The sequence below is a fragment of the Leptonychotes weddellii genome, chromosome 5 (genome assembly GCF_054177405.1).
Source record: "Leptonychotes weddellii isolate Sample4059 chromosome 5, ASM5417740v2, whole genome shotgun sequence".
In the NCBI taxonomy this organism is placed as follows: domain Eukaryota; kingdom Metazoa; phylum Chordata; class Mammalia; order Carnivora; family Phocidae; genus Leptonychotes; species Leptonychotes weddellii.
The window spans coordinates 104,317,190-104,334,080 of NC_138373.1; the positions used below are offsets into that span (position 1 = coordinate 104,317,190).

The 16,891-nt window shown below is 51.0% G+C and overlaps 1 protein-coding gene across 3 annotated transcripts; it reads right to left on the reverse strand.

The window, feature by feature from the left end:
• Nucleotides 1-3,777: 3,777 nt before the first annotated feature.
• Nucleotides 3,778-9,463, reverse strand: KRT3 (keratin 3). 3 transcript variants are annotated; one of them, XM_081821735.1, is made up of 11 exons: nucleotides 9,225-9,431; nucleotides 9,063-9,194; nucleotides 8,740-8,951; nucleotides 7,455-7,675; nucleotides 6,838-6,898; nucleotides 6,401-6,496; nucleotides 5,964-6,128; nucleotides 5,420-5,545; nucleotides 4,883-5,103; nucleotides 4,491-4,525; nucleotides 3,778-4,019 (listed from the first exon to the last, which is right to left on the reverse strand). In XM_081821735.1, exons 1-11 carry the CDS (start codon nucleotides 9,313-9,315, stop codon nucleotides 3,778-3,780), a joined length of 1,602 nt encoding a protein of 533 aa, XP_081677861.1. In that variant the 5' UTR covers nucleotides 9,316-9,431. The 3 variants fall into 3 exon arrangements, with proteins under 3 accessions (XP_081677861.1, XP_081677860.1, XP_081677859.1); XM_081821734.1 differs by having other exon boundaries at nucleotides 8,740-9,071; nucleotides 9,102-9,463; XM_081821733.1 differs by having other exon boundaries at nucleotides 8,740-9,463.
• Between the last annotated feature and the right edge of the window lie 7,428 nt (nucleotides 9,464-16,891).

Here is a 16,891-nt window from a genome sequence, read left to right on the forward strand (position 1 = left end):
ATTGCTCACACAATACCCCCATCAGCGTTTTCCTCGGAGAACCAACTAGCCTTCAGCCTGGGCTGGAAGTATTGGGGTGATTGGCTTGATTTTAGGCACAGCAGAGATGTGCATTGTACAGTTTGCATCCCAGAAGGACCTGTGAGAGATATATATAAAATACGTGAAGAAGTGTTTTCAGAACTCAGTGTTCCCTAGATTGTTGCAGGGTGTCTACATTTCTGGCCTCGGAAGCAGAGGGAGAATGCACACACAGGCCAAGCTGCTCAGAAGACAGAGAAGGGGCAGCCCAAATCCCAAGAGATGAGATTTCTAATGGTTGCCTAACAAGCCCCACTAGCTCCTGACAAGACAGGGAGGAGTCACACACAGAGCTTCCTGCAAATTACCCAGAACTTTCTATGCAAATCCTGATCATCAGCAGTCTGGATTATCGAGAGGCAGATTCCTGTGGGGGAAACAACCCCCTGGTTCCCTTAACTGAGCTTTGTTCCCTTAATTGAGCTTTTGTGACTGTGTTACCATCACTGTTCATACATTGCTCTGGCCCATAGCCTACATCCCAGAAGGAGAAAGCACGAAATAACCTGAAATCCAAAAATCCATCTTGGTTTCCTTGACATCCAGGAATGTGTGAACCAGTGAGTAAGGTAAGGTCTTAGAACAGGAAGGAACTGTTTGGAGCATTCTTTCCTGGTGGGGTGCGGGGAGGGAGTAGGCAGAGAGGAATGGGTGGGGATGGGAGTGGGGTGAGGGGTAACAGTTGGGTCCCCGTGTCATCACAGGAGGATGTACCACTCCACACCCAAGGAGTAAACAAAACAGGAGTGAAACAAAGCAGAGAGAGCAAAAGAAATATTTGACCGTTGACCCATGGCCCCAAATCCCAGTTTAGGGCATACAAGTCACCATTATTCAACAGTCTTGGAGCATTCCCCTGTGGGCAAACACACATGCCTCAGAGGATAGAAAAAGAACAGAAAACACAGCACCAATTGGCTCCTTACTTAAAAAATAAGAAATAAATAAAAAGTCTAGTCAAGTGCTAGAAAGCAAACCCAAGCCCAGAGACTTAAGAGCACCTGAAAAATCACCGTAGAATTTCACAAAGAAATTCTATAAAAGCTGAAGCAAAGAAAGAAGAGGAGGAGCAGGTCAAGTTCCCTGGAAGTGTTTTCAGCCTGGATCAGAAATGATCAAGGCTGGGTAGAGAATATCCAACCAAGCATGGAGTTAATTCCTTCAGTCTCAGGTCTTAGCACCAAGTTCACCTGCCTGGTCATTCCTCTGACAATGACATCTCCAAGAAATAGTCCTCTCCATGGTGCCATTCCTCCTGAGCCAGCCTACCATTGGCTACTCTCCCCTTTAAGAAGCTTCATGGATTCCCCCCTGCCACCTGCAGGCGATTAGGTAGTGGGGATCTCCTGTAAACCCCCACAGGGGCCAGTGGGCATAGACTAGAGTCCAGGGAGAACAGCAAAGGAAAGAGGCCATTGGCTGAATGTGAACTTTGAAACCAGGGAACAGTGTCCAAAAAACGTTAGCCCTGTTCTGGGCTTCCCTTGGAGGCCATTTAGAAACCCCTTGACTTCTCAGGGATAGGCATTCTGGAAAACCTGGCCCAGGCTCTACTGCCTGGCTGACTGTTCTCTTCTCCTTGACTCTGGATGCTGGAGCTCAGCCTGGGCCCTATTCTCTTCCCTCCACCTGGGAGAGCTCATCGGTTGCGTGGCTCTAGAAACTACCCTAACCATCCTTATGCAGATGATATTCAAATGTGAGTCTCCAGTGCTGACAGGTGTCCCTTCTGAAACCACATTCCAGCTCCAACCATAGGACAGATGTCTATCTCGTGAGCAGCTCACCGATGTATCTCCAACATTTAGCCCAGTGCCCGAGAGTTAACTTAATGAATATTGGTTGAAGGAAAGCATTCATTAACAATGACTTCATCTAGGGGGAACAGCTGTCCCATCACTGGCCTGGCACCTTCCCACGCAGCCAGCCCTCTGAGCTGGGGCAGGCACTGAGTTTCACCCACCTAGCCTTGTCCACAAAGCGATGCCAGCCAGGAAAGTCACCTCCCTGCCCAAAGATGAAGCAATAGCTACCAAATCCTACATCCTGCAAAGAGCCTTCCTGGGAGATCAGATAGAACTGGCCCTGGATTGCTCTGCTAAGTGGAGAACATGGGATGTCCATACGAATCTCAAGCCCCAGTTTCTGCTTTTCTTTGTTTAATTATCGTTTCCCTTCTCTGAAAGAAATTCAGCTTTGGCCTAAGATGGAAATATTGCTTCCCTGGCCCAGCTTGGCTTAATGTTTCTACTCCATTGCCTACGTGTTCTCTGGGTACCCAGGCAGCTGGCCATGCCAGGAGGGCAACAACCGTAGCCTCAGAGACAGTGTGGAGCAGGGGCAGGTGCTCCAGACTCAGGATGTTTGGGCGCACTCCCAGCTCAGACCCTCAGATGCTCTAGGACCCTAAGCAAACCTCCCCACCTCTCTGAGCCTCAGTCTCCTTCTTTGCAAATAAAGTTCTTGGACTCCTTGAGCCTGAGTTTCTTCCAGCCATGACCTTCCGGACAGCACTGCCATGGCCAACTAATACTTTATCAGGGCTTCCTGGTTCTGGAAGCTTCCATGGCTGGCATACAACCTGAGGACCCAGAATGCATGCAGACAGGTGTAGGACATTTTCCGAGGGGTGTCAATAGTTGTTTACCCAAAAGGGAGGCCTCTGTGGGAAATGCTGGGTTAAAGACAGCTAACAGGTAGTCTTTGCTACAAAACTTCTCGGAACCTCTAATATGTGCTCCAAGGAGGAAAGATTTAAAGGACACAGAACGCTTTCTGCAGAGCTCCCCCAACAGACTGGGGTTTGTGGGTCAGCCTTTGAGATAGGTAGCTCTCGGGAAATCCCTGCAGCCCTGGGGTTCTAGCAGCTCACACTTGCCCAGGTGCACCCTGATGTGGGGAGAACTTTCAGGATGTCAGCTGGAGTAGGGACCCACCTGCACCAAGGAAAGAAATCCTCCATCCCCAAGCCCTTCAACAACTGAAGGCCCTCTTAGTTTCCCCCAAATGAGAGAAGGCAAGGGATAGATGGATGTCCGCAAGGTCCCACCTTCCCCTCTAAGAACTGTGAGGTAACGCGACCTCCTGGGGTGTGCCCCCCACCAGCCCCTCCCCCTACCCCCCTCCCCCGTGCTCAAACAATACATGAACAACCAGATCTTGCCCATTTCGATCCCATACAGTGGACAGTAGCCAGTGACTGCTTTAGAGGCAGAGGATCAGCACTCCTGCTGTTCTGGGAACAGACAGCACAGCCCACTGGGAGAGGGTGACAGGAGTCCGTCCAGTGGGGAGAAAGGTGACCAGGGAGCACCCAGAGGCCTGATGTGAAACACAATGCACTTTATTGGCGACAGAACGGTTGGCAGAGGGGTCCGTGTGTTATATACATCAGAAGTGGTGACCATTCCCCCCAGGAAGGGGACCCCAAGGGCAGGAGAAGGTGGCGGCTGAGGCCACACCTGGACCATCAGGCACAGACGGGAGCCCGAGAGAGCGCCTGAAGTTCTCCAGACGGCGCTCGGCCAGGGGTCCGGCTGCAGGAGCCAGAGGCCCGGGTGTTCTAGCCCCAAAGAGCGGCCCGGGAGCGGGCGGTGCTGGGGTGGGCGTGGGGGGCCGGGGGTGGCGCTGACGGCGGAGGGGAGCCGCGGCCGGGGGCGCGAGGCCGGGGGCGGCTGCGGGGCCCGGGCGCCGCGTTTATCTGGAGTAGCGCTGCGAGGACTGGGAGAACTTGACGCTGCCGCCCCGGCTGCTGCCCGAGCTGAAGCCGCCGCCACTGACCCCGCAGCGAGCCCCGGAGCCGGAGCCGAAGCCGCTGCCGCCGCCGCCTGCCCGGCCGAAGCCGCTGCCCGCACCCCCTCCCGCGCCGAAGCCCCCGCCGTAGCCGCCGCCGAATCCACCTGCGGAGGCCGACGTCGCGCCGCCGCTGCTGACCACGGCTGCAGGGGAGAGGGCAGAACAGCGATTAGCGCCCGGCGCCCACCTCCCTGTACCATAACTAATGACCCACTGGGCCCGGGAAGATGGGCAGGAGACCGAGGCAGCTTTGCTCCTGGTGATCATTGTGATCCATTCTAATGGCATAAGGTGCTCGCCCCATAGTGCTAAGTCATTATGAATTTTCCAGTGGTTCCTTCTACCTCTGGCCAATTCTTGATGACTCCATTGGAGATGATCCAGAATTTCTCCTCCCATTAACAGGCTCCCAACTGGGTATTCCCCATCCCATATAGATCTATTAATAGTGCCCTGAACCCAAGACAATGACAAAAGCAGATCTGCTGCCCTTTCTACCCACAGAAGACCTCCAACTTCCATAGAAATATTTTTTAAGTAAGGTGCTACTGCCCTGTGTTAGTGTAGATATTTCAGAATCAGTTCTCACTGTCAAGGTTATTTTGGCTACTTACAGATGCTGACAGCGCTCTGGCACTCTCCAGACATCCTGTAGGAGAAAGCAAGAGAAAGATAGCTCTGTCACAAAGCAAATTTCCAGCAATCTTTCACGGATGAAGGTGTTGAACAGCAACCAGAACTGAATTCAGAAGCCAGGCAGATCAGTACCCCTTCTGCACCTTTCCATGGGCCATAACAGAGCCCCTGAGCGCACTGGTTGTGCGTGCGCTTGAACTACCTATGGAAGAGAATGGGCTGGTGAAAGCAAGTGCTTCCCTGCAAGGCCTATGGAAGGTGGGGGCCTCTCTACACAGCTGGCCTCCATTCTCATTTACTTGGTCACTTATCTGGCCCTCAGCTCATGCCTTCGGTCAGGGAAGGTGGGGAGATGGAATTAGAGGCCCACCTGCACTCCTCGCCCTCCAGCAGCTTCCTATAGGTGGCGATCTCCACGTCCAGGGCCAGCTTCACGTTCATGAGCTCCTGGTACTCCTTCAGCAGCCGGGCCAGGTCATCCTTGGCCTGCTGTAAGGCAGCCTGCAGCTCTTGGAGCTTGGCGTTGGCGTCCTTGAGGGCCAGCTCCCCGCGCTGCTCAGCCTCAGCGACGGCTGCCTGCAGGTTGGCATTCTAGGGCAGGGAGAGGCAGGGGAAAAGATGAGCCTAGGAGGAGGGTTCCAGACTCTGAGTCTTATAATAGCTTATCCCATAGCAAACATCTTCAAGCCAGGCAACATCACTCCCCAACACTTCTATCTTGTCTTCATCTACTGAGATATTTTCCCTATGGATTACCTGCCCTCTAGACTGGCTTGGTCTTTGAACTCCCTGGAGGCCAGTGCTGCCTGAGATGACCCCAGAAATCCCTTCCAGACTAGGAGTTCTGTGATCCTCACCCCCAGCCTGCACCAGTTCATCTAGGCACCAGTATCCATTGCCATCCCACCTGCTTCTTAACATTCTCGATCTCGGCCCGCAGCCTTTGGATCATCCTGTTGAGCTCCGTGATCTCACTTTTGGTGCTCTTCAGGTCATCCCCGTGTCTGCCAGCCATAGTCTGCAGCTCTCCCAACTGAAGAACAGAAGGGAAGATGGGGTATTGATGCAGCTTTGCCTGACTTGTTTCTCCATCCCTAATGTCACCCACCCAAACTTAAGGTGCTTAGTAAGCATTTGTGCAAATGACATTGATTATGTTTCAGCAGGGACACTTCGGAGGCCGCAGGGAAGAGAACATCTGATTTGCCATGGTAGGAGTTCTCCCACCCTACGGTCCCTGAGCAAACTAGAATCCCTCACACGTGGCCTGGCAGGGGACAGTGAAACCACCTTCCAACAGAGGCAGCACTTTGCAACTGAACAACATTAGAAAGATGTCTCTAGAGAGTAGAACCAAGAGGAGTCCACCCAGTGACAACAGGGGACTCACCACCCAGCAGTCCCACGGGCCACAGCCTCCCTGAGACCTCTCAGAGGTGCCTAGCTCCCACCTTGGTCTGGTACAGCGCTTCGGCCTCCGCCTTGCTCTTCTGGGCGATGTCCTCATAATGGGCCTTGACTTCAGCGATGATGCTGTCCAGGTCCAGGCTGCGGTTGTTATCCATGGACAGCACCACGGACGTGTCGCTGACATGGCTCTGCATCTGGGACAGCTCCTGCCAACACAGAAGGGCCCGTTAATTCTCGGCGCCTCTGCAACAAGCACACAGAGGCCCGGAAACAACAGACCCATTCTCTGACTCAGCTCTGAACATGCATTTGCCCCACCCTTCCCCCCAGTCCCTCAGAGAACCCCATGTCTGCAGTCCATCTTGTGGAACCCCAACAAGGGGCCCCATATCTTCCTGGGCTCTAGATACCAAAGTGCCCCAGCCTCTGAGAATATCTCACCTTCCCTTGCTCCCCTCTTAGGAGGTAACATCCTCACCATATCGTAGAGGGTCGTCAGAAAGTTGATTTCATCCATTAAGGCATCCACCTTGGCCTGAAGCTCCACCTTGTTCATGTAGGCGGCATCCACGTCCTGAGAAAGACAGAAGCATAAGGCCTCGTTCCCCCCAAGGAACAAACAACAAACTGCACGTGCAGCAGGAAAGAGTCAGGACAGGCTGGTGATTGACCGATCCTTGTCCAAGGCTGGTGTGCACGTGAAGGAATGACTCACTTCCCATTGGGATGGTTCAAAATGAAAAACAAATGAACTGACTCTTTTAGGGATCTTTCCAAACTACGATGCACCTGGCTTCTGCTTTTTGCTCTAACTGCCTGAACTTGGCAGCTCTGTGGTGGTGGAGCAAGAAAATACCCCAGCTCTGCTGGAAACCTGTGCCCACAAGCCCCAGGAACCTCACACACAGCCCTTACCTTCTTCAGGGTCACAAATTCATTCTCAGCAACTGTACGTTTATTGATTTCATCCTCATACCTGTAAGGATTAAAAAGAAATAACTAAGTTTGGGTTTTAAGGTAGTCATAAACACCAGTTTTGTCTGAAACTAAAAGTTCATCTCTCCATCCCTGTCCCTTGGCCGCCCCTCTCAGCTGAACACATCCTCCTGACCATCCCCCTATTGGTTAGGGGGACCCGCCATTCCTGTTTGTCCCAGCACACTGGCCTGGTTCCAGCACTGGAAGTCCCACGTCCTGGGAAGCCCCTCAGTCCCAGGGAACCTGGGACGGTTGGTCATCACACCAGAGTTGTCCCAGCATCCTTCAGATTCTAGAACCAGAATCTTCCCCAACATGGACCATGAGGAAGTGCTTCCTCGACCCTAAACTCATCCCATTTGCCATAACTTCACTTGTCCTTGGGGAAGGAGGGCGAGTGGGGAGCCCAATGAACCAAGCTCCCTCTGTGAAGGTAAGGAGAGGAAGACAGGCTAGGTGACAGCACCGCCAGCGGCAGGAGGAGTGCACAAAGAGCTGGAACTCCGAGACTGGGTTGCCCGTGGCAACTTCCCACACATGTGTCTGTCACTCACTTCTTCTTGAAGTCCTCCACCAGGTCCTGCATGTTCCTCAGCTCTAAGTCCAGGCGGCCCCTCTCCCCTAGGATGCTGTCCAGGTAATTCCGCTGGTTGCTGATGTAGGTCTCAAAAAGGGGCTCCAGGTTTTTGGTGCCTGTCATGGAATTCGTGCCCTGCTGCTGGAGCAGGTTCCACTTGGTCTCCAGGACCTTGTTCTGCTGCTCCAGGAACCGCACCTGCAGTGCATCAGGGGAAGCCGCATCAGGCAACACTAGTAACAGAGGCACAGCGGGGGCCTTGGTTCAGGTAGGACTGAGCGTCTGAATCTCCCCAGCCCCCAGCACAAAGGCCTAGAAGGGATGTGAAGGTAGGTCCCTACTGTAGCTGGAGAGGCTACAGGCAGATGACCGCTTCAGTCGGGCCGCTAAAGATGCAGCACGGTTTGGAAAGTTCCAGGAGGAGGAGAGACAGGTGGAGCAACTGGAAGTAGCCCCTGTCTGGAAGCAGAGTTGTAAAGATGACCACTCAGTGTCCCCCGGGGACTTCAGGACTCTAGCCCAACCTCCAAAAATACAGTACGCTCTGCAGAAATGTACTTGAACCTCAGCAATATAGCTTCAGACCTAAAGCTCTGCTGACACTGAGCCCTTCGGAGGTTGTGAATCCCTGGGAACTGATACTGATTGAAATGCCATAATCAGCATCACAGGTGGGAGCCCATCGGTGTAAGCTACCCTGGTCTGGAGGGCACCAGGCACCCTTCTCTTCCTGACCAGGTCGATTTAGGGGTGCAGACTCATTGCCAGCTTCTTCTCCGCAGACCTGTTGGGACTAAGGTTCCAGGTGAGCCTCTTTAATCCCTTCTCTAGGGCATCCAACTCCTTTGCCTGGCACAAGGGCAAGGAAGGAACAGGCCTCCCAGAAAGCCTCAAAGGGCAGCTCACGTCTGAAAAACGCCCAGTCCTGGGTCAGACCCGTTCCTGCCAGTAGTCATGGCTCTTGCCGTGTGTTGCCAGGGCTGCCAGCCTAGGCCTAGACAAGGCAACAGTCAGGAGACCTGAGCAGGGAGCCAGACAAGCAGGACTTGCAGATGTCCATGTCCAAAGGGGCCCATTGTCTTCCCTAAGCAAGTGACCATGTAGGCAAACTCATCAGCCCTGAACATCTTCCCAGACCCTAGAGCTCTGCCTAACCATCCTGGTCCAGCCTGGCTCATCCAAGACTCATCCTAAACACTGTGTCTAAATGTCAAACTCAAAGTCCCAGCCTAGAAATGGGGGCCCAGTCAAAGCTTCATCACCTTGTCGATGAAGGAGGCGAACTTGTTGTTGAGGGTCTTGATCTGCTCCCGCTCCTCGGTCTTTACTTGCCCAATCTGGGGGTCGATCTCCACATTGAGGGGCTGCAGGAGGCTCTGGTTGACAGTCACTTCCTGGATCCCCCCGGGGAAACCACCAGGACCAAAGCCACCAGCCCCTCCAAAGCCACCAGCTCCACCAAAGCCACCAGCCCCTCCAAAGCCACCAGCTCCTCCAAAGCCACCAGCTCCTCCAAAGCCACCTCCCATTCCTCTGCCACCACCAAAGCCACCTCCATAGCCACCCCCAAAGCCACTGCCACAGCTGCCACGCCCTCCCCCAAAGCCACCAGCCCGGGAGCCACCAGCCACGCTGATGGAGATGCTCTTGTTGCCACCCAGGCTGTAGAGGCTGCGACTGCCAAAGCCGCCCGCTCCACCCCGGAACCCACAGGCCCCTCCGCCGGCTCCCCCGGAACGGGCCACACAGCTCATCCGGCTGCTGCCGGAGACCACGGCGGAGCGTCCGGAGAAGCCCTGGCTGCCGCCACCAGCTGTCTTGCAGACTTGTCTGTTCATGGTGAGAGAGCTTGATGAAGGAAAAGCACAAGAGTTAAGCAGGACACTGAGAGTCAGAGGAAGAGGGAAGGGAACTGAAGACCTATGCAGAATAAATCCCTTTATATACCTCAAAGAGGTGGCTGGGCTCAAATGAAGGAGAGATAATTAGTCCCAAATAGTCATGGGTGGGGTATGCCTCCAAGGCAATAAGTTTGTTCCAGGCTACTAAACACACCTTGAAAATAATCCAAAATGGTAAAACTGCTAAGGTGGCAGGCTTACCTGGCAGGGGGTGGCGCCTGCCATGCCCCATGCTTGGGCATGGCCACCTCCTAGCTTTGTCTGACAGGACCCAGGAGGCACACTCATCCCCGCCATGTGCTCAGCGGCCATCTATCTGCCCTCAGCTGTGGAAAGAACAGACTGGAAAGTGGGTTGGGGAGGGTCTGGTTGTCTGAGTAGTGGAAACAGTGAAGCCCACCCAAAGACTCGGCACAAGGATCTCAACAGAAGGGGCGATTCAGTTCACTCCACAGTCAACACATGGTCATTGAGTGCTCACTGTGTGCCCAGGTCTGTGCTGGGCTTGGGAATGAAATGATGACCTCTCTTCCTCCCTTCCTGGAAACAGAGCTCAGAGCCATGACAAATCTGCCTCTCGGGCTCCCCCCCATCCCAAGCTGCAGTTCAGGAGGCAATGGCATTGGGGTTCATGACAGTCCTCTGAGAAAAAGGGCAGTTAGCACCTATGCGCTTTAATGAGACGTTAGCAAAATTCAACATGAGAAATGTTTGTTTGCTTGCTTGCTTGCTTGTTTTGAAAACTTCCTAGAGACACTCTACATTATTCCACATCTTGGTGCATCTCTAAAGCTTCCTTTTTTGCTCCCCACATTTTTGCCACTTCTCTGGTTTCAGCCCAAGTCCCAGAGGACTGGAAATTCAAACAACAATTCTACCACCTACTCACCAAATATTTACCGATTGTCTAACTCGTGCCAGGCACTGTGCAAGGTACAGAGACTCCGTAGTGAACAGGACACACGGGGACCGTTCTCAGGTTGAGGGGCTGTGCTCCCAGGAATCTGTGGCCTCAGTATCCAGACCCCACCCCCAGACTCAGGAAGCCAGACCTGGCAAAGCCACAGCACGGCTATACGTGCCTGACTCTGAAAGCCTGAGAACCTGCCAGCCTGGTGTTTTTCAGAGGCTTAGGGACTGGGCTTGGCTCGTCCAAGAGGAAAGCCTTCCTGCCAAATTAGCCGCTTATCTCTCCAGGACGGGTCTTTCTTCGTTTTCTCCACTGCACATTAGGCCCTGCTAAGGGTGTGGCCTGTGCGGCGTCGGCAGGAGCCGGCTCAATGGGCAGAAAGGAGGAAAGGACAGGGGCTTGTTCAGCGCTGAGCGGGGCTGGGAATGGCCCCAAGTGCAGAGGAAATGAAATTTTCTTCTGTGACCTGGTTCTCCCATTCTGTCTTCTCTGCCATTTGTTACCCCAGGCTACCCATCATCTTGGCCCCTTCCCCAGAATAAAGCCATAAGCTTTCCAGGAGTTTACAGTCTTGTTAATGTACTGGATCTCTTGGTTCTTAGCACAGTGCTTTGCCAATAATAGATGCTCATAAAAGTTGTTTGGTTGAATGGATCAATCAATTAATCAACTGATGAATTCATGAATAAAGTAAGCCTTTACTGGATTACAACCAAATAAAACCGGTCAAAAGTGGGTTCAAATCCCATGACATGAGATAGCCTAAGCTAATTGAGATCATCTTAACATGAGGAACCCAGACCTCTCAAATTTGGTGTGCAGTTTAACAAAATATACATGCAAAATGAGTGTCTCCTCCTTTCCAGTGGAAAAAATGTTGTAGAATCACAGTTCAAGAACCAACCAATCAAGAATCACTCAATCAGAGAGGTGGGGGGATGGGCAAAATAGATGAAGGGGATTAAGCGGTACAAACTTCCAGTTATAAAATAAATAAGTCTCAGGATGTAAAGCACAGCATAGGGAATATAGTCAGTAATACTGTAGTAACTTTGTATGGTGACAGATGGTAATTACGTTTATCCTGGTGAGCATTTTGTAATGTATGTAATTTTGGAATCACTATTTGCACACCTGAAATTAATGTAATATTATATGTCGATTATATTTTAATTTAAAAAGAATCAATCAAGGGCACCTGGGTGGCTCAGTCGGTTAAGTGTCTGCCTTCCGCTCAGGTCATGATCCCCGAGTTCTGGGATGGAGCTCTGAGTTGGGCTCCCTGCTCAGCAGGGAGTCTGCTTCTCCCTCTCCCTCTGCCTGCCCCCACTCGTGCTCTCTCTCTCTCTAGCTCACTTGCTCATTCTCTCTCAAATAAATAAATAAAATCTTTAAAAATAAATAAATAAAAAGAATCAATCAATCCCAGAATCAGCTTGAAGTTGACTGAGCATTTGAGGTCCTAAAATCTGCCCCTTGCCCAGTACTGGGATCTCCTCCCTAGCAGGTCTAAACTAGATCCCTGACCTTCCCCAGCCACTGGCCCAGGCTTAACGGCTTGTGAAATTAGCTCAAGGCCCAGAGGGTGGCCACACATAGACACCCTCCTCACTTTGCTCCCTCAGAAGAAGCAGACTTTAAAGAATGAACCAAACCCAGAGCTGGGCCAGCCCCACCCCATGACTAAACATGACCAAAGCTGTTTAGATCCTCTGGGTTTCAGCAACATTAACCATTGAAGGTGGCCAATCACCTGTGCCTTTCTGGATCTCACAGGAGCTGGATGAATGGGATCGGTCAAGTGTTTAAAAAAATGTATTGCTGAGGCACGTAGGTGGTTCAGTCGGTGAAGCGTCCGACTCTTGATTTCAGCTCAGGTCATGATCTCAGGTGATGACCTCAGGGTTGTGAGATGGAGCCCCATATTGGGGTCGGCACAGCGTGGAGTCTGCCTGAGATTCTCTGTCTCCCTCTCCCTTTGGCCCTCCCCCCAGTCACACGCACTCTCTCTCTCTTTCTCTAAAATAAATAAATAAATAAATCTTTAAAAAATGTATTGCAAAAATTAGGCAATACATTATTTTTTTAATATTAAAAAGTATGCACTTTGAAGCCAAACAGACCCAGTTTTTAAATTTTTTTTGATGGAGGTCTAACTGACATACAACGAGGTATTAGTTCAGGTGTATACAGACCCAGTTTTTAATTCTCTGCGTTGTCACTGCATGTCCCTGAGCATCCTCTCTGGGCCTCAGTTTCCTTGTCTGTAAGATTCAGTTATTAATGATACCTCTCTCATAAGGTCATTGTCATGCCTGGAAAGTACCTAGCACACCACCTGAGTTCAGGCCATGTTCACCATCATTGTGAACTATTTTTGTCTGCGCCCCACACAGAGAATTTCAGCTTTCATGCCTATCAAAAGAATCAATCCCACAAAATGATGATTCCATTTGCACTTATCCACAGAGGCCCCACAGGGAATGGGAGCACAGCTGGTGGGGGCAGGGGAGGGGGCTGGATAGATAGAAATCATATCCAACTCCATGACTTGGGATGAGGGGAAGCGGGGCCTCAGCTGCCAGCCTAACACCAGTGAACAAATATGAGGAGTGTTTACTGAGCGCTGATTCTCTCAGTCGCCATGTGATAGAATAGTTTTCAAGAGCTCACAGTCTAGACAAGCCAAACCAAGCAAGACTAAAACTGTGTGCTCTATAGTGGGTGCTGTGAGGCCGTGGAGAGTTGGAAAACAGGGAGTCACACAGCAAGGCTTCATGAACAGACATGGGCCAGAACTTTCAAGGAAGGCAGCATTAGACAGAAGGAAAGGCATTTCAGTCCAGGTAGTCATGAGCCAAGTCTCAGTGTTGAAAACAAGCATGGTTGGATTCAGAAAGTGGTGGCCATGGCGGATTTTTGTCATTTGTGGCTACACAACATCTGTGAACACCATTCCTACATTTTGGCCATTTCCCACATTGTGATTCCCACCTTCCTAGGGCAAAATCCAGAAAACACATTCCCAGACTCCCTTGCAGCTGGAGGCCAGGCCTGTGGCCTACAGTCTTCCAGTGAGGTAGACCCTCGTGAGACTCGGATTCTGATGTAGGTGGTGTAAGGAGATAGTCGTGGACGGACAGAGCAATGGAGCTTCCCAGCGAGCGCAATGACGGACACATCTGGGCCTCCATGGGCAGAGGCGGGAGGCTGTCATTTTGCCCCAAGCATCACGGGCACAGCAGCAATGGGCCACGTGGCTGTCACCAGAGCGGTCCCCAGGTGTGATTGAGCATGGCCCAGGCCACCCAGCTCTCAGAGAGGCCGTGAGTAACAATGTCCTTTAATACACTATTTTCTATTTACATTTGACAGAATGGATGTTCATATTTGCAGGTATGAGTCCTCATCAATACAGTGATGAGCGAGGCCTGGCTAGAGCAGAAAGGGATTGGAGGGTGGAACGGGATGGAGGGCCTGCCTGACAGAATGAGGTTGCTGTGTGGCCGGGTGTGGGCCCTGAAGTCCAGGGAATGGATCCCTAGGATTCTTAAACCCACAGTGAATCAAGGCACCCAACTGCCCCCCAACCAGGGCAGAGTCCAGCCATGGCCAGAGCCCACTGATTCTAAGCCATACTTGCCATTCCTCTAGAGGGAATTAACTTGGAGAAGAATCTTTGAGAAGCAAAGTCAGAACCCACCATTGTCATCACCTGGTTCTAGAGCTGGGGCCTCCCCAGCCAGTGGCAGAAGGAGTAGGAGGAAGGGCTTAATCTACTCTTGTTCTGCAGCCGGGATTTCAGAGCAGACATTGCCCATGAGGGAACAGGAAGCAAACCAGGAATTGGGAGTGTATTAGCAGGACTAGAACGTCGATTCTGATTGGAGAGTCATAAGTGATACAGGTGATGGAATGGGGAGGAAGCAATCCTGGGTTGAAATTCATGACGGTCCCGCTCAGCCCTCTGGACTGGGGAGACCCAATAAATATCTGGAGAAAACATAGGTGGCTTACACTCACCCTGAACATCTGGATTATTTGAAGCTTAACTAAGTATCCTAAGCTCTTTCTCCCTGGATAAATGAGTGAGTCACTCTGTTACAGTGTATAAAATCAGAGCCTCATAGGCTGCTACAGCCAGAAGGCTGGCCTCTCCTTTCTCCACAGCCTCTCCTGCTCTTCAGGATCCCCATGGAAGGCTATTTATCCAATCTTCTGGCTTGCCCAGGCCAGCATGACACCATTCTAAGCTGAGGAAGTTCTTCTTGGAACTAGCAGGAGCCCACCTCTTCTTCGTGGGATCAGTGAAGTTGGGGTCTGCAGGGGTCTCACCCACCTGACCATCATACCACTTTGGCGCCCACCCCTCTCCAGATCTGAAGGCCCCTTTTCACAACAAAAAATCATATTGACATTCACATAGATTAGAATTTATCCTTTCAGTATCATTTGAGAACATATACTTTTACGTGAACTCAACAATGCTTTTAAATAAAATTGCATTTTATAATCGCATACATTTCAAAATGGTAATACAGACGCATGAAAGACATATGATTTATTCAGTTGACAGACATGTGTACACATTTGGATGCTTAGATCCCTGCAATAACACAACAGCTCCCTTTAAGCCTCAGGTCTCAAACTCCTGCCAACCAGCCACAGTTGAACAGCTGTGTCCCTTAGATAGGTCTCGCTGTCCCCAGGTGAAGTTCCCCACAGGGCTGTGCCCCCTCAGTGCCAGCACTGCCATCTTCCCTGCCTTTGTGTCCATCAGCGTCGGGTCCTGGCAGGCTTTTAATGGATGTGACCTGAACTGACATGACTTTGCTCTCATCTGGCCTTCCAGAGTAATACATTCAAACCTCCCTGGCTTTTGTAGGACACCTATTCTGATATTAGGAAATACTGTTGAATTTCCAGAAGCTGTTCTCCAGGTTCAATATACCCAGCCGCTTCTCCCAGTTTCTAGGACTCTTCACTCCATTTTGTGAATGAAACTCTTAAAATCTCAGTGCCTAATTATGGTATAATATTCAGAGGTGATGTAATGTGTGACAAAACTCCTAGGAGGATCCTTACTGTCTGTGATGTGGACGCTGTGCTTCTTTCGAAGCAAGTTAAGGTTCTGTCTCCTTTATCTATTGGCTCGCATGGGTCCTGCCTGGGGGAAAGATACAGGCTTTCCCTAGGTAAGCCAGGCAGTCCTGGGCTTGAATCCTGGCTCTGTCTCTCACTTACTTGTGTTCCTGGGCAAGTTATCAAACCTCTCCAAGCCTTAGCTTCCTCATCTGGAAGATAAAGTAATAGCAGATTAATCTTCCATAGCTGCTGTGAGAATTGAATTAAATAATGCATGGCAAACACTAAGGATGGTACCTAGACATCCTGAGTACTCAGAAAACATTCACTATTATTTTGTATTTGTCATTTTGTGTCACTCTGGGATGTGCTCCTGTCCTCATATGAGAATGAGCACTAACATGAGCACTTCTGTTCCTCTAGAACAATCTCAGATTAATTCAGTGAATTAATTGCTCCAGTGATGACCCAAACACCCGTTTTCTTCATCAATCCTTTTTTTTAAAGATTTTATTTATTTATTTATTTGAGCGAGGGAAAGAGCATGAGTGGGGGGAGGGGCAGAGGGAGAGAAAGAATCCTCACGAAGACTCCCTACTGAGCACAGAGCCCCACTCAGGACTTGATCCCAGGACCCTGAGATCCTGGACTGAGCCACCCAGGCCCCGCTCTTCATCATATTCTTGACTTAATGTCCTTTTTCTTCCACAGAGGCAAAATATCAGCCCTGCTCAGCCTTCCCGGGCTCTCTGTATTCATGAAATGAAGATTTATTGAGCACTTATTATTTACCAAGCACCGTTCTAGGCACCAGGAATGCAATAGTGGACAAAACAGATGACATCCCTACTCTTCTAGAGTCCACATGCCAGTAGGAGACAGACAATAAAGAAATAAATACATGTTTGTCAGGCTGTGAAAGGCACTACCAAATAAATGCAGCAGGAGAGGAGAGTAGACATGACCAGGGGTGCTGTCTCAGAGGGTGGTCTAAGGGGACCTGAGCTGAGAATCTGAACGCGGTGAAGGAACAAAGCATACAAATATGTGATTAAGGGCATCCTGGGCAGAGGGGACCACAAGTGCAAAGGCCCTGAGGCAGGAGTGTGAGGACGGCATGGGGCCAGCGCAGCTGAAGCAGAGTGAGGGAAGAAGAGCAGCCTCAGAGCTGAGGTCTGAGGCAGCTGGAAGACAGATCAACGAGGCTTTGAGACACCGAAGGCCAGCTTTTACTTTGAGAGGAGAAGTCACTGAAGCGTTTCAGCAAAGGCAAGACATGAGCTGACTTTTAGAAGGATGAGTCTGGCTGCTGTGTAGAGTCGCTTATGGGATCAAGGGAGGAGATGTTGAAACCCGCTTCCCCTTCCTTACCTTCCAGGACAGAAACTTGCCTCCCAATTTTAAACAACTCACTTGCACATCCTGCTGTGAGAATGAACTGAAGGAACAGTGCACTTACAGAGAAGAGAACTAGGACAAGAAAACTGAGAGGGAGGCTCACCCTCAATAACCTTTTAT

What these genes read in the sequence shown, in the direction of transcription:
- KRT3 (XM_081821733.1), bottom strand. Translation starts at nt 9,315, where the DNA reads ATGAACAGACAAGTCTGCAAGACAGCTGGTGGCGGCAGCCAGGGCTTC. An exon ending in TGACGACCCTCTACGATATG is followed by an intron (nt 6,129 to 6,400) that starts GTGAGGATGTTA and finishes CTGTGTTGGCAG; the next exon opens with GAGCTGTCCCAGATGCAGAG. An exon ending in AAGCGCTGTACCAGACCAAG is followed by an intron (nt 5,546 to 5,963) that starts GTGGGAGCTAGG and finishes TCTGTTCTTCAG; the next exon opens with TTGGGAGAGCTGCAGACTAT.